Source organism: Triturus cristatus, chromosome 1_1 (assembly GCF_964204655.1).
Source record: "Triturus cristatus chromosome 1_1, aTriCri1.1, whole genome shotgun sequence".
Taxonomy (NCBI): domain Eukaryota; kingdom Metazoa; phylum Chordata; class Amphibia; order Caudata; family Salamandridae; genus Triturus; species Triturus cristatus.
Genome location: NC_140579.1, coordinates 534,558,318 through 534,575,307, shown reverse-complemented (window position 1 = coordinate 534,575,307; position 16,990 = coordinate 534,558,318). Strand labels below are relative to the sequence as shown.

The following is a 16,990-nucleotide window of genomic DNA, read 5'->3' as shown; positions in this document are numbered from 1 at the left end:
GAGAAGAAGCTACCACACTTGAGAAGAAGCAAGCCCATGATCTGAGTCCAGGAGACTGGGTGAGGATAAAAGTTCACAGAAGAAGAAATTGCTTGGTTCCAAGGTGGGGTAGGCCAAGACAAGTTATTCTGACTACGACGACTGCAGTAAAGTGTGCTGGAGTGAGACACTGGGTACATGCAAGTCATACTCTGAGAGTTCCAAACCCAAAAGAAGGGACTGGTAAAGAGTATTTTGAAGAGTCAGATTCCAGTGATGATGAAGATACAGAATCAGTGGGGAAAGAAGTAGGAAAAGCTTCGAATGAACCACTGCGAGTATCAGAGAAGAGATCAAATTCTGTAAGAGAGCCTGAAGTTTCAAAAAGCAGTGAAGGAAAAAGAAAAGAAAAAAGAAATTTCACAGAGACTACTCCTGAATCAGAAGAGGAGGAGATTGAAGAACCACTTGAGATTATACTTGAAGAAGTAGGGTCAGAAGAAGATAGAGAGGGACAGATTGCGGAAGACCCCCGAGGAGGTGTAGGGAACATTCTTGATGAGCCAGGTGAAGGGACAAGTAGACAGCAAGAAGATTGCGTGTCGGAGACTCGAGGAGGGACAAAAGTAGGGAGATCTCAAACAGTGGTGAAAAAATCTGTGGAAAAGAAGAAAGCTGCTGGAAAACGGAAACAAGAGGCACTTGAAACAGATGATGAGAATGAACAAACAGAGGGTCGAGTTCTGAGAAAGAGAACTTGGATTGGAGAAAGAAGTAATAAAGAAATAAAGCCGAAAAAGGTGTTAAGAGGAGATCGTTGGCCTAACAACAGAGTTAAGAGGCTGAGATACAAAATAATAAGAGCAAGTACATCGAAAGCTGAACAAGTGAATGAAGTTTCGAGTCAAAGTTCAAAAGCTGAAGGAGAAGAATCAAAGGAGTCAAAAGAACCAGTGGAAATAAAAAGAATAAGAAGACCCAACCAAAAGTACAGATCACCGGAATGGTCTTATGTGGCACTGTCTGAAGGAGGAAAAGAAGAAACAGTGACTCGAGATAATCCGGAAGAGATCTTGAGAGAAGTGGTTGAGGAAGATACTGGTGAAATTCTGAAAGTACTCTTGACTGACATTGGAGAAGAGTCGAGTACTGAGGATTTTGATGTCGGAGATCTAATACAATTTGATGTTGAAGAAATTGAAGTGAAGAATGACAAGTATCCAAACTGAATAAGGGAAGGATTCACTTGGATTAAGTGAACGAAAAGATCATTTGGAAAAACTGAAAGCTGAAGAATTGCTGAAGAATTGAAGAAGTTCCAACAGTAGTGGAGTAGTAGAGGCTAAACTAAAGTAGTAAAATGGCTAACATAGAGGATAATAGAAATAGATGTGCCTTCTTTAAAAGGTGGTGTAGAATGTGCTGTTGTTGTACTGGATTATTAATGCTTCTATGGGGTGTTTTAGTTTTATTAGTTACTTTTAAAGTAGAGTTTGAGATGCATACAGAGAATGTGACAAATGTAGAGAAGAATTCGCAAAAAGTAGTTCCAATTAGAATTAGTAATACTTACATACACAAAGATAGGTCAATTAATAACTTTTCTAGTAATGTTTTTTCAAAATTGTTATATGAATATGTGAAAACAATGGAAGTAAGGGATTGCTACGTCTGTATGCAATTACCTGCATCCGTTTCAGAGGGTGTTACTTATCATCATTTACCAGCTACATATGGTATTTCCTGTAGTATTTTAGGTAGTGTTTTTTATTTGTTAGGGAAAGTAGATTATAAGATGTCTAACAGAGATAGTATTTTTGGGCACTTGCCAATGAACAAAGAGCTGAATCCAGCTAAAGAAGCTAACACTTTTGGTGAGATTTTTATTGAAGAAAAAGGATTAACATTAGATTACATTTTTAAGAATAATTTAACTTGCAGTTTGAAAGGAGAGGAGAAAGCTTTCCTGGATATGGTAGAAGAAAGGAGATTGAACATGCAGGAAAAAGCAGGAAAATATAAAGTGAGTGAGACAATTTGGGACATTGAGATGGGAAAAGAGTTGAAGAATGGGGCTAGTCCAACTTTAGCTTTAGATGCACCACAGAAAGGTAAACTTTGCATTACAAGAAGGAAATCCCAATATGATACATATTTTGTTGGGACTAGTGAGTGCCATGATACATACTTCATTGCAACAGGTTGGGGTTTCAGAGGTGGAGAAGATACAATTTTTCCAGGAGTATATTATGTTTGTGGGAATAAGGCTTATTACAAGTTGCCTGACCATTGGTATGGCACGTGTTATGTGGGCCTGGTTTTTCCAAAGATTTTTCATATAGATAAAATAACAGATGTAGAACATATTAATTTACTAATGCGTTTTAAGAGAGAAACTTGGTCTGAAATAGTGGGTGACATTTTTGGGGTTTTGATTCCAGCAGTGGGAATTTCTTTGAATGCTTATGGAATTCGGAAACTGTCCACAGTGGTTGATCGCTTATCGACAAATACCGCTGGAGGGTTTCTTTTGGTGAATACGGAATTAAGTGCCGTACGTGCCATGTCTATGCAAAATCGACTTGCCCTTGATATTCTATTGGCCAAGGAGGGTGGAGTCTGTGGAATGCTGAAAGTTCAACATTGTTGCACTTACATTCCAGACGAAAGCAAAGACCTGAAGGTCTATATCAAAAATATTACTGATTTGCATGAAGAATTAGTACCACTTGAAGCTGAAAATTTATGGACTAAAATAGCTAATAAAATGATAGCTGTTAAAGATTTTATTGCAAAAATAGGTAGTACTATTATAGGTAGAATATTGTTTCCTTTAACTTGTATAATTGTTGCTTTATTGATAATAAGATTGGTGTGAGTGTGTTGTAAAAACAGGGGAGGGAGGAAGAAATTGAATAAAGAAAAGAAAAATAAGAGGTTGAAAAGAGAACCTCAAGAAATTGAATTAGAAGAATTGAGGGAGAGTGTTTACTTAGAGACAAAAAGGGATGATGAAAGAGTGACTGGTGTGTAATGTTGTGTAAGGGGAAAAAGACATTTCCGATTTCTCCTAAAATGGGACTAAATTTTCACGAATTTTTTTTTTTTTTGGGTTTATTTGGTGATAAAATCACCAAAGGGGGGATTGCTGGAGCAGAGTTTTCTGTTTGAAAATTCGCTGGCTTTTGAAGCTCTGGCATGTCTATTTGTCATATTAATTTTATTAATTACTAGCAATTAATTATTTGTCTTGTGCAAGTGCGTTTATATTAATCAATCCGTTTGTCCTAACAAGAGAGAGTTACACGTGGGTGCGCATAAATGTGCTGTTTAAAAATAACGTGCGTGTTTTCATGTTTAAACGTTGCTATGTGCTGTTTATTTTTGAGCACAAAATGCTTTCCGAATTAATGCTTTTCTATGTTGCAAGTGCTAGATAGATGCATACACATAAGGGTATTAGTGGGGTTAACACTGTTTAATTACTATGCTGTGGTAACGTTGTTTTTGTTTCTTTTAATTAAGATGGTCTATTGAGGCTTATGATGGCCTAGAAAAGATGGCCAATTTGTAAGCCTGGCTGTGATTTATAATATGAAAACTGTGACGAGGGAGACCCCTGCTGGAAATGGTCCTGAAGCTAACTGACCATGGTCCTTGCTTGCTTGTTTGAAAACTTTCCATGAGGACAGCAGCAGTTTTGGGAGATCTCCAAGTGAAATGAAAATGTCCTTGGCAGCCTTGGGAAACAAAGGAGCCTTAGAGAAAAACTCTGAACTGTGGCTCGATTGCCGAGGAGAAGTAGAACTAACAAGATACATTTTTTATTTCTTGGTTCCTGTTCCGTAGTCTTTATTATGTGAACTTTTCCTGAGCGGAGATTTTCAAATGTAGCGATGTTACATCCATTCCTTCTCGCTCTGCTCAGCAGGTCCGGCGGACATTACAACTTTTTCTATGTTTCCAATGTATCTTTCCATTGTTTTAGACACTATAAGAAATGTTAGCCTAGAGAGGGTTTTTTGCCACTTGCCATTTTGCCTTTGCCGCGTACCGAATTTGCGTTGCTGAGGATCGATGCTGAAGGGACTTCGTCTTGAGAGACATTTACCGAGAGACTTGTCCTGACCCGTTCTGACATTTAGCTAGAATAGGTAACTATGAGAAAATGATTTACTCTGATTGATTTCCTTTGACTAATTTTAGATAAAGCAATATAATTTTAAACATGGTGTTGGATATTCTTTCTTGTCAATTATTGGGTTTACATTTTTGATCATTGCTGTATATGTTGTATAGATTATGTTTAAGGACAGTCACAAAAACCAGGTCTTATCGACCTCGATATAGATGCAGGGTGATTAGGAGTTTTCTTTCCACAGGTTTATTGCTGGTAGAGTATATGAGCGTATGTTAGTGTAGTGAAATGGGCCCTAGCGTATGATGTATGCATGTGCGTGTAACTGTGAGATTACTCTATCCGTGGCAGTGGGAATATTATACACACCCTGATCTCTATCAACCCCGCGCAATCCGCCCGCAAGAACACAACCGAACCGAAGACCCTGCAATGCATCCTCCTCAACGTCCGATCCCTCCACAAACAAGCCACCGAAATCTGGGACCTCCTTGACAGCACTACCCCGGACATAGCATTCTTTACCGAAACCTGGACCAACACCACCTCGGGACCGGACATCGCCCTCGCCATTCCCCAAGGATACAAGATCTCCAGGAAGGACCGCCCCACCCGCCCGGGAGGAGGAATCGCCATCGTCCACAAATCCACCCTCCGCCTGAGCACACTCCCCGACGAGCCCACAGACCTGATGGAACACCTTCACTTCAAGATACTGGCCAGCCCTACCTCCACCCTCCGAGGAACCCTCGCCAACTTCATCACCGACATCATCTCCCCGCATGCCATCGTGTCCACCAACTACACCCTACTGGGAGACCTCAACTTCCACCTCGACAACCAACTGGATCCCAGCACCACATCCCTCCTGGACAACCTCCACAACATTGGACTCCACCGGATCGTGACCGAACCCATGCACTCAGCAGGACACACCCTCGACCCCCTCTTCACAACATTAAACTCCATCACCTTCAGCCACACCACCAAACTCCCATGGACTGACCATCGATGCGTCCACTTCACCTTCAGAACACCCACCATCCACAGACACCAGCACCTGCTCCTATGAAGAAACTGGACCAGAATCACCGAAGACCAGCTAACTTCATCACTCAGCAACTCCACCCCAACCATCGCTGAAAACGACGACGCCAACAGCGCAGCCCGAACCCTACACAGAGAGCTCTCCGACAGCGCCAACACCATAGCCCCCCTCAAGAAAAACAACAACACCCACGTCAAGAAAGCTAGATGGTCCAGACGCACTTGCCGCCGCCTCGAAAAGGCCTGGAGGAACACCAAATCCACAGAAGCCCACAACAACTTCAGAGCCGCCACCAACGCTCACCGCCAACTCATCGAAAAAACAAGGAGAAAAGCGATTGAAGACAGAATCTCCACTCATGCACACAACAGCAAAGAACTCTTCAACATCATCAAGGAGTTCGCCCAACCCACTAGCGAGTCCACCGACATCCCTCCCTCACAAGACCTCTGTGACAAACTCAGCACCTTTTTCCACCACAAAATCAAGAGCATCTACGACAACTTCGACAAAGACAACCAACACACTGAACCCTCACCAACCACCCCCGACACCCTGAAGCCAGCGATCGACAACTGGACAGCCCTCACCACCGAAGACACACTGAAGACGATTAAGTCAATCCACTCCAGGGACCCCACGGACCCCTGCCCCCACCACTTTTTCAACAGAGCCACCGACACCATCGCACCCATGCTCTGCCACACCATCAACCGCTCCCTGGCAGCCGCCTAATTCCCTGACGACTGGAAACACGCTGAGATCAACCCCCTCCTGAAGAAACCCTCGGCGGACCCCACCCACCTCAAACACTACAGACCCATCTCCCTGCTCCAGTTCCCAGTGAAAGTCATCGAGAAAGCCATCAACAGCCAACTCACCACATTCATCGAAGAGCACAACATCCTCGACTCCTCCCAATCCGGCTTCAGAAAAAAACACAGTACAGAAACCGCCCTCCTCGCCGCAACAGACGACATCTGTACCTTACTGGACAAAGGAGAAACAGCAGCCCTCATCCTCCTCGACCTCTCAGTAGTGTTCGACACAGTCTCTCACCGCATCCTAATACGCAGACTCGACGATGCAGGGATCCAAGACAAGGCCCTCGACTGGATCCACTCCTTCCTCTCCAGCAGAACACAGCGGGTCAGACTCCCCCCTTTCCTCTCAGACCCTACACCTACCACCTGCGGAGTCCCCTAGGGGTCCTCCCTCAGCCCTATGCTCTTCAACATCTACATGGCTCCGCTCGCCCCCATCGTCAGAACCTACGGCCTCAACATTGTGTCATACGCAGATGACACCCAACTCATCCTCTCCCTATCCAACGAACCCAACACCGCCAGATACATCTTTCGAGAAAGCATGGAAGCCGTCGCCAAATGGATGAAAAACAGCTGCCTACAACTAAACGGAAGTACTCATCATGGGTCCAAACCCAGACGCCTGGAATGACACCTGGTGGCCCCCTGACCTTGGAAGCTCGCCTACCCCCACGGACCACGCACGCAACCTGGGAATCATCCAGGACTCAGAGCTCAAAATGGACCGCCAGATCAACTCCGTATCATCCTCCTGCTTCCACACCCTCCGCCTCCTACGTTAGACCTTCAAATGGATCCCCCTCGAACACAGAAAGACCGTCACTCACACCCTGGTCACCAGCAGGCTCGACTACGGCAATGCACTCTATGCCGGAATAAACAAAAACCTCACCGCAAACTACAGAACATGCAAAACGCCGCCGCAAGACTGGTCCTCAACCTGCCAAGACACTGACACATCTCCCAGCACCTGGGAACACTCCACTGGCTCCCCATCGAAGCTAGAGTCACCTTCAAGATGCTAACCCACGCTCACAAGGCCCTCCACGACACCGGACCAGCATACCTGAACAGCCGACTCAAATTCCACACACCCAAAAGGACCCTACGATCAGCCCAGCTCTCCTATGCAGTGGTCCCCCACACCAGAAAGACCAGATCGGGAGGCTGCTCATTCACCTTCCTCACGGCCAGAGCCTGGAACGACCTTCCGCTCCACCTCAGACAGATAACATCGCTCCCCGTCTTCGCAAGCAACCTCAAAACCTGGCTCTTCGACAGACCCCCTCCTTGTTGGACTGGAACCTGCGAAAACCCCCCCCCACACACACACCCCCAGCGCCTTGAGACCCTTACGGGTGAGTAGTCGTGCTTAACAAACACCTGATTTGATTTGATTTGAAGAGTTCAAAATATTCTGAAATTCACGGTGAACTGGATGATGGCCAATTCCCTCAAAATTAACCCAGATAAGACTGAGGTATTGGCCGTCAATACTGACGCCAATCCCTGGAACGATCTCTTTTGGCCACAAGAGCTAGGCACCTATGCGGAGCCAGCCTTGGCCGTAAAAAGCTTGGGAATTAAAATCGATGCCAAGCTTTCCATGATCCAGCAGGTGTCAGCAGTAGTGGGCACATTTGTCAGCTTGTTGAGACAACTACGTAAACTTGCCCCCCTTCTCACCTTCGCCACACTCAGACTGGTGGTATCAGCCATGATATTGTCGAGATTGGATTATGGCAATTCCTTATTTATCGGCCTCCCGGGAAAACTACTAGCCAGATTACAGGTTATCATGAATGATGCCACCAGACTAATCTTCAGAGTACCTAGAAGAACTCACGCCACCCCCCTTCTACGTCAGTTGCACTGGCTTCCGGTCAGGCAGAGAACAAAGTTTAAAGGCCTCTGCATTGCTCATAAAGCCATCTATGGCCAATCCCCGAGGTATATCAAAGACCGCCTAGTGAAATCCACCCGAGTAGGATACTACGGTCTGCGGAGGCCAGCCTGCTGGCCTGCCCCTGCTTTTGCTTGTCCTCCAAAGGAGGAAGAGCATTTTCAACCTCCATCCCCCAAATTTGGAATAAATTGCCAGAGAGTGTACGTAAGGAACATGCTCTCCTTCCATTTAGGAAGAAGCTAAAGACAGTACTCTTCTTGGAAGCCTGGGGCACAATTTAATCTATATGGTCTCCACAAGTGCTAGGGCAGGGCTCTCTCATAGCGCTTAGAGACCTGAAGGTGATAACGCGCTTTATAAATGACAATTACAATTACATTTACCAGTAGCAGCTGCTGCACTTTTAAAGTGGTGGGAGGTAAATGCGTGCCTCGACTTGAATAAGTGAGAGAGTGAAGCCACCTAAACTTCATACGAAGGAGGGCAACAGCTCAGCCACCCTCCTGTGTGCAGCATGCTTATGCAAAGGATTGGGAATCATTCACCTGCACATGCCTCATATCCCAGCTTACTTTATGGTTCCCTAAGTGACAACAGTAAAGTGGTAGGCATCCACCCTCCGCAGTAATGGACCAGCCCCAACTGGCATTTACTCATACTTTATAATAGTGCATTTGCACATTATTTTAAAGTGCTTTGAATATTTTCTTCATTGGGAACATTTTTGTTCTTTCTCTAAAATCAATGTTCCCTACATTCCAGCAAATTTGGGGTGTCCTTTCCTTCTTCCCACCCTCTATGTAGATTTACTGTTGTCCTTGATAGAAGTAAATTCTTAATACAACACTAGACTTTGTTTGACATGGAGGTTATGTCTGGTTATACTCTGTACCATTTCTGCTTCTTTTAATAAAGAAAGATTCACCCTGAAAAAAAACACATGGAGGGGAAGATTTTATAGAGAGGTTAGGCCCAGGAACTGATGAATGCAATAGAAGTGAAGGTGAATAGAAGCGAAGGTAAAGGATAGTGATGAAGAATATGTAGAAAAGATAGTAAAGTAAGAGAGGATATAAGTAATGACCAGCTAGGATTTAAGAATGAGTACACAGCTATGTCCTGTTCATACTGGAATTTGGATTAAAGAAGACATGGATAATAATGGAAGCCAGGGGTGGCTGAGCCTCGCCCACTGCTTTCTCGCAGTGCGAGAAGCCAAAACATAAAATGGTAATAACTTTTAGTTATTACCATTTTATGTTTGCTTTGTGGGCAGGCGGGTGGGTGGGACTGCTCTGCTCTCAAGCAGGGTAGGGGAGGAGTGGTGTGCCCACTCCTGAGTACGCACAGACTGTTTGGTTCGAACCAGTCATGTACACTTTGCCATTCTCCATGCAGGCTGCATGGACAACATGCACACCCCTCTATTCCCTGGCCGAGCGCTGTGTCATGGGGCTCCAAACCAATCACATCGCTGCATGCAGGGTTGTGATTGGCTTAGGCGAGGATTCCTGGCTGCCCGCTTCCTATTCCTGTCGGAGACAGAAGAGTAGGAGCAGTGAAGATGCGGAACCCAGCAGAAAGGTAGGTTTATACATTTTGTTTTACATTATGACCCCCCCATGTGCCCCTCCCGCACCACCTCCCCACCTGCTAGCCATGCCGGCTGCTACTGATGAAAGCCCATTGGGCACTGTGGATAATAATTATGATAATACCTACAAGCACAGGGCAGATTTGTTTGAGTGGTGTAAGCTAACACTGACAAAAGTGACCATTCACTACCCCGCTCTCCAGCAATCTGGGCTCCGCATCATTAGGGCACCGGGTGTGTTGTAGGCGCTATGTCCATAGTGTCAATCCTGACTTCTGCTTCCTGATGATAGATCTAGGTCAGCTTCGTTTTCCTCTAATATTCTATATCCTTCTCTGCTGCACAGTCTTATGCCCTCTTTTTATGTTGTAATTGCCAGCAGTGCCGTTTCATATCATAAGCTATTGGTTCTGTATTTGCTGTTCCCCTGTAAACCCACCTCTCCTCTTCTGTCCCCTGATAATTCGCACCCTCAGCATACATTCACCTTGCACCTCCTTGAACACCAAGGCCAACATTTGTGACAATGGTCACAGTTTATTTCTACCGTTCCATCTGATATGTGTTTTCTTCAGGTCCATGTTACTTGCAACCTCGACAAAGATTATCCTTCCCCTTCCTCAGTATCACAACTGGATAATTGTGACATCAGTTGCTGGTAGTTATTTTCTTGGGTGACCCCCTCGTTACCCCCAACCTCTGTTTTCTACTCGCCATCTTTTTTCTTACTCACCCTTCTGCCTGTCTGTAAACAGGAGTTTTCGCCCCGAAGCAGGCCGCTAACAGAAAGTGTGGTAATACACAACTTCTCAGCAAGAACTCACTTTTTTGCCCTGATTACACCAATTCGAAATGCATTTTGAAACCCTGCCCCTGATCTCAGCTGCATTACTCCTTCTCATTCCAGAGGTAAACTTGCTGCCCCTAAGACATTGCACAGTGTCTGAGCAGAGCCCTCCAAACCAAGGGAGTGAGATATGAGTTAGCATAGTTCCTGGTGCACAACTTTGATAAAATTAATGGATCCACTGCGAATGTCTAAGAAAGGATACTTATCCCCAGTGAGGGAGAGTGTAATCCAAGGTGTGGGGTTCACACCAAAGGGGTAATAATATCTATGCTTGAAACTGAAACCATATGAGCGAGGCTGTGCTTTAAGACTTGAACTCACACAGGAAGTGACTGTGTTCTCATGAGCTGAATCTCTCACCCAGTGAATGAGATGGTGCTCTAAAGTGTAAGATTCACACCCAATGAAGCGGACTGCACCAAGGTCTGAAACTCACTCACTGTAGGAGAGAATATGCATAACAAATGTGGCGCAGTTGCTTTGGACTGTGCTCCAATATCTGAAACTCGCACCCAGTGTGTGAAACTGTATTTTAAGGCGCGGTGCTCACTCCCAATATGAGAAACTGTGTGAAAGTATAAAACTTTGCACTGCCAGTGGCTCTTCTTTGGATGAGGGAGGTTGATTCAAGGTGTATATCTCACGAGTAGGACATGTTACAACACAAACTTTTACAACGCATGCCCTTACAACGTGGTTTTTACATCGCAACATCCATTACAACGCATGATTTTACAATGCATGCTGTCACAATGCATTTTTAGAAACTACACTTACAACGCATTCCATTACAACGAATACTATTACAATGCATACCATTACAACGCATACCATTACAACGCATAATACTTTTAGGGCAACAGTAGTGTAAGTGTTGGATAGTGTAAGGGTAAAAATTACTATTCCCACTCCAGTGAGTGCAACAGTAGGGTAAGTGTTGAATTGTGTAGGGGTAAAAATTACTATTCCCACTCCAGTGAGTGCAACAGTAGGGTAAGTGTTGGATAGTGTAGGGGTAAAAATTACTATGCCCACTCCAGTGAGTGCAACAATAGGGTAAGTGTTGGATAGTGTCGGGGTAAAAATTACTGTTTCCCATTACTTACCTTACAGTGTGTTGTAATGGCATGCGTTGTAATGGCATGCGTTGTAATGGTATGCGTTGTAGTGACATGTGTTGTAATGGCTGTGTTGTAATGGCATGCGATGTAAAGGATGTTGCGTTGTAATGACTGCGTTGTAAAGCTAGTGCATTGTAAGGACTGTGTTGTAATGGTTGTTTTCCATATTTCACACCCAGTTGTGATCCACTACGCTGCCTCCTGTTCCTGGTGCTTCGATAGACCAGCAATCCAGAGGTATCCCCTCTGGTCTGTAATGTTTCCCTGTGTGTGTACTTATCTTTCGTCTCGGGTCCAAGAGCTCCAGCCTGGGTAATGCACCTTCTGTTTCTGGCAGACGTATGCGTCAGGATGGAGCAGCCCCTGGAATCGGATGCATCCATGAAAGAAACACATAAGTGCTACATACAGCGGATGTTGTTATTACCACAATTGTTAGCACTCAGTTGTAAGTAAAGTATGGACATTTAAATAACAACACAGGAATGATATGAGCAGTAAACAGGAACAGTCCAGGGATGAGGAGGAAAATATAGTCTTAACTATGAACAAGTATTACTAAAGTAGAGAAAATAATATGCTTAAGAAATGACAACGTTTACTGTTGTGGGTTTATGAAGGAATTAATTACAGCCAGGTGAAGTTGTGCAGGTATACAGTCTATGGAAGCATTTAAGGACGGAAATAAGTGCTTTCCAGAATCTGAGTAGCCTCTCCTGGGCTCCTAATAATGTCTATAAAGGACGGAAGAGAAGGACTGATAAAGGGAATAACGAGGCAAAGAGAGTGCGAAAGGAAGAGAGGGGGGAGATTATAAAAGAATTGACTGGGAGATTAGCTGACTATTGGATTGGGAGGATTCCTAAGCAGACGGAGAGATAAATGATATATAGAAAGAAAGAATTGAGATCAGAAAGAGAAAATTATATTGTAAGAGAGGATGAAGAAGAGCCCTATCTAAACAGATGTGAGTGCTCATAATATCACAATGTTTTGATATGGCAACATCTCGCCGGCTGTAAGTACAAATAATTAAGCCATACTGAGGTAAATTAAGAAGATTTAAGAAGAGATGAGAACTAGGGTAGGACGTTTTGGGACCAGTGCAAGGAGATTAATATGTCTGTATGGGATTGACAGACTAATAGATATAATATCTTGATGGGCTTGATAAGTGTGAGAGAGAAAAAATAATGCAAGAACTGAGGATTGAGAGAAAAAAATATTTCGCATGTCCAGAAGTTTTACATGGCCTAAGAGGGAGGTACATATGTATAATCTGCAAGCAGTTGAGGAAAAAGAAGGGAGTTTCGTTTAATCTACGCTAATGATTAAATAATGATAATTAAAATACCAAATATTCATTGCATGAAAGATCTGAGAGGCTCATGAAATTAATCATATAGAGATAAAGCTTGAGGAGAGATTAAACAATATATCAAAATCAGTTATTAAAGCTGAAGACTATCCAGAATGGAAAGAGGACTGTGACGAAAATATCCATTTGAAAGAGAAGTTTTAGGACGTGAATACGTTTCCTGAAAGGACAGACTTAGATAATTAGAAATTCTTTGGCATCCAATAGGCAGGAGGCATTCGTTTGTAAAAAGTGTTTCACTTTCTCGTCATGAGTCTGTACACTTTAAGTATCACCTTTATCATAGCTTCTTGACAATGTAATATACAATATTGAAATACTGGCAAAGTGGTGGCTTTACGGTGGAAAAATGCACTCATTACAACACGCCGCATGTATCGTTGCAGGTATATGGTGGATGCAGCAGACCAAGAGAAGACAGAGGCATCCAAAAACGAGCTTCACAACTTATTGGACAAGCCTCAGCTTCAAGGCATCCCTGTAAGTACCATTCTCTTTACTGTGGTGGCCATAGTGCCCACTTCCCTCTATTCCTGAGCAGCACATGCTTTACTCTGTTTTAAGATTTGTCTTTTGTCTCGTAGTGTGTTAACTCAGAAGTAAAAGGTGTTTAGAGCTTCTCATTAGTATCCGATATTGTCAACCCAGAGCACGGATTAAAAATGTCGAAACTGGTGTTTGAATAATGAAAAGTTTTAATCTAGTGTTTTTTTTCATCCATCCATTATGACGCGTATGACGGAGCGGTTCCGTCATGCGCGTCGGTCGCGCTGTGCGCATGAGGACCCGCTCCGTCATGGCCCCGCCCGCGCACGGAATCCTAGATTAAAACTTTTCATTATTCAAACACCTTTTACGTCTGAGGTAAAGTGCTTTGGCTTACTGCAGCAGGCTCACTCCCACAAAGGTCGCTTCCTGAAAAGACGTCACTATGTAGTAGGAAAGGGGATATTTTTCGAAACACCCGAGATGCAAATTTGAAGGCCAAGAAATATTTTAAGAAAGGTGAAACATGCAAAAAGGAGCACCCAAAGCATTCCTACAACCAACCACTTTATTGCCTCAATCGTTTTGTAAGTTTGGAATAGCCCGATGTGCAAAAAAACACTTAGATATTATGTCGAAGCACGTTTGACAATTTATGATTATTCCTAATGTATTTATTTCGGAAGCGAACGATGAAGTTTATGGAATTAGACAGGAAACTAATGTTTGAATACATATACGTTGTCTAAAAAATAAGGTTGTGCACAATCAATATGTTGTTTTAGCAGAAACTTTTAAATCCAGACTTCAGAAATGAAAAAAGACGGGCATTTTGAGTCAGAATTAAAACCTCTGGTTAAATGCTAACGCTACATTGAAATAAGTATACATATATACTAAGGGTGAGGATGCGACTTACCGGCCAGAGCTGACAACTGTGGAACTGGGGAACAAGGCTGGTACCTCGGGGTCGGCTCAACTTCGTGTGAATCTGGGCAAATTACTTAACCTCCCGCTGCCTAAAAAAACATGTGTGTGCAGCGTAGGTGCTGCTCATGTAAAGCGCTTAATACCCAGCCTCGGGTCGAATTCACGCTCTATAAAACTTAAAAAAAAAAACACCTAAGCGTGTATCCTTTAGAAGGTGGCCCTTAAGTGAGGCTCGCGGAGGTTTGCTCGCTCTCCCCTCTCCTAATCTCTATGTGCCGAAATCGGAAGCACTAACCTGGGTGTCAAACATGTGATGCTGTATAAAAATGCAAATACACTGTGTGGTCGCATCTCTGGTGTTGTGTAACTGCACTATATAGTGAGACACAGTCGGTGGGCATGGGCTGGCTTGCAGCTCTGGCTTTTTCCTTTCGGGAGCTGCACCAAGGTCCGGAGCTAACTTCGCCAGACATAGTGGAATAAGTTATAACACCACACTTGCTTCTAAATTGAAAACTTAGTTGAGCGCAAGATTTGCAAGCCACAGCTGCGAACATCCAGTCATGGCTGACGGCTCGCAATACGCGCGCGAGGGGGGGAGGTCGCGCGGGGTTGGGGGGCCGGGTGTGGGTTTAAAAATAAAGTTTAATAAAAAAAAGTGAAAACTTACCTGACCGCCGGGTCTGCACCGCCTCTGATGTGTGTTCCTGTGCCGGGGTCCGCCGCCGCGTTGGCGCCTTTGTGAGTGGCTGGTGCACCACCGTGACAATCCCTCTCAGCCAATCCAGATGCTGCTATAGCAGCGCCAGGATTGGCTAGGGGCCTAGGGCATGGACTGTCCCCACCCATAGGACAGCGGGGGCTGCAGCCACTGGCCAGTAGCAGCCCTCGTCCGCTCTCATAATGCAGGGCACTCAGGGCGCACGTTCGGGCTGGTCACAAAAATGACCAGCCCAATCCTGAACATGCGCACTGGGCCTGCCCTGCTGCTGCTGTCACTCAGTCTGTGTCAAACCCAACCCTCTGGTGCTGCCCCACCCCCTTCAGCAACGCGTCCTCCTGACTGACTCCGGCCGGGAGATTTCGAGTCAGGAGGACGCCGGCGGTGAAGTCAATCTTCCTCAGTGTCCATGTGGTTAGTGGGGCAACGCCCCAATGGACGGACCGCCCCTGCTGAAACCCTCTTTCTGCATCCCATTGAGCCGTACTCACGTCTAGTTTTTCTAATTCTATTATGACTTTTTCATTCATAAATCTGAAGCCAGTTTTTCCTTTTGTACTAAAGTTACAGACATCCTGTGCTCTTCCAGTGCTGAGACACCCACACACTGTGCCTGGTTTTTCTTTGAAATCTGGCCTTGCCTTGCAACAACCCACACACCAAAACCGTTCTTTAAATGCACTTCAAACCTGAGCACAGCAGTTCCTTTAATGCTCAGTACCTACAGACCTGTTCATTGAACAGATCTATAGCATCTAATTAATGCCATTATCTGAAACTTACAAAGCTCTGCCAATGAAGCTGTTTGTGGCTTGAAACATATTTGGCTACTCGCCATCCCCTAAAGTACACTACACTGTTTCCAAGCCTGTTTCACACAGGTTTCTGAGCACCACAAACAGAAATGCATTCTGCAGCAGTGGAGGCTAGACTGGTACCCAGAATTTGCCGTATTCTAGTGCAGTTTCAAATGATTTGCTCTATTAATAATGCAATCAATGACAAACTCACCTATGCGGGTCCGACACAGGCTTGACCAGTTATATACTTTATCACACACAGAGATGCATCGACAGAAAAATTGCTCACTACCTCAATGTTACAATAAAACATTAAAGCCCTCATTATAAGTGGCCCATATAATATGTGGATTTTATTACACTCTGTAAATTCTGGGTAAATACAGGGTGCTACACAATCTGCATTACCAACACATTTTGGCAGTTTAATACAGGGAAAAAGTGCTGGGAAAATTCCGGAACAAGCAGACAATAGGGACGGAGATGGCTACGGAGAACCACGCCTCCGAGTAGCCACAGGTGACCCGCTGCTCCACCCCCCAGTAATGGCGATTTGTACCTGAAAGAGTGAAATCTTTGCGGTTTTGCGGCTTTCTTGAGGGCAAGCAGGTCCTAGACATCGAGGATACGTGGCGAGGCAAGGTGCTTTTTACTCAAGATTACCTTTCTCCTATGCTCATATCCAGGAAGTGCGGTGACCACGGGAGTCAGACGCCATCGGTGGAGGCGGGCGGCTGCCTCCGCTTCGGACTGTTCTATTTGAGGAGGCGAGGAAGTGACGGGCGACTGCTTCCCGAACAGCGGTGAAATCTTTCAACGGCCGCTTTCCTGATCTTTCCTGATCTCCCGTGGGTTTCTGCATGCGGCCCCATTACACCCAGGAAAATCAATGGCATTTGGATGACAGCTTGTCTACCCCTGAACTCGTCGGTTCTTTGACGGGTTAGGAACTTTGGAAGGAGAGTGCTGGTACCATACCAGACTGCAAAGAGTCAGCAACTGGACGGACCGCTGGAGCATGATAGAGAGCTTTCTGGAAAATACATAATATAAGGTACGGAGGATCTAAGGGGTGACATCGGGAATCTTGAAAGATACTAGAGGCGGAGGTGGGACACCAAAAAGACACGAAATAAAAAAAGATACGGGGAAAAAAAGAGAGGAAAAAAATGGGCAAACCTCTGAAGCATGCTAACGCAGTCGCTAAAGTTG

General features: G+C 44.7%; 1 protein-coding gene across 9 annotated transcripts in view; it reads left to right on the top strand.

The window, feature by feature from the left end:
• LOC146870562 (ADP-ribosylation factor-like protein 8A) overlaps positions 1-16,990 on the top strand; it is a 557,139-nt gene that overhangs the window by 485,577 nt on the left and 54,572 nt on the right. For all 9 annotated transcript variants that reach the window (XM_085643154.1, XM_085643149.1, XM_085643152.1 and 6 more), the window contains one exon: positions 13,228-13,321. In XM_085643154.1, the coding sequence (XP_085499280.1) occupies positions 13,228-13,321 (94 nt within the window). The remainder of the gene's footprint in view (positions 1-13,227; positions 13,322-16,990) is intronic.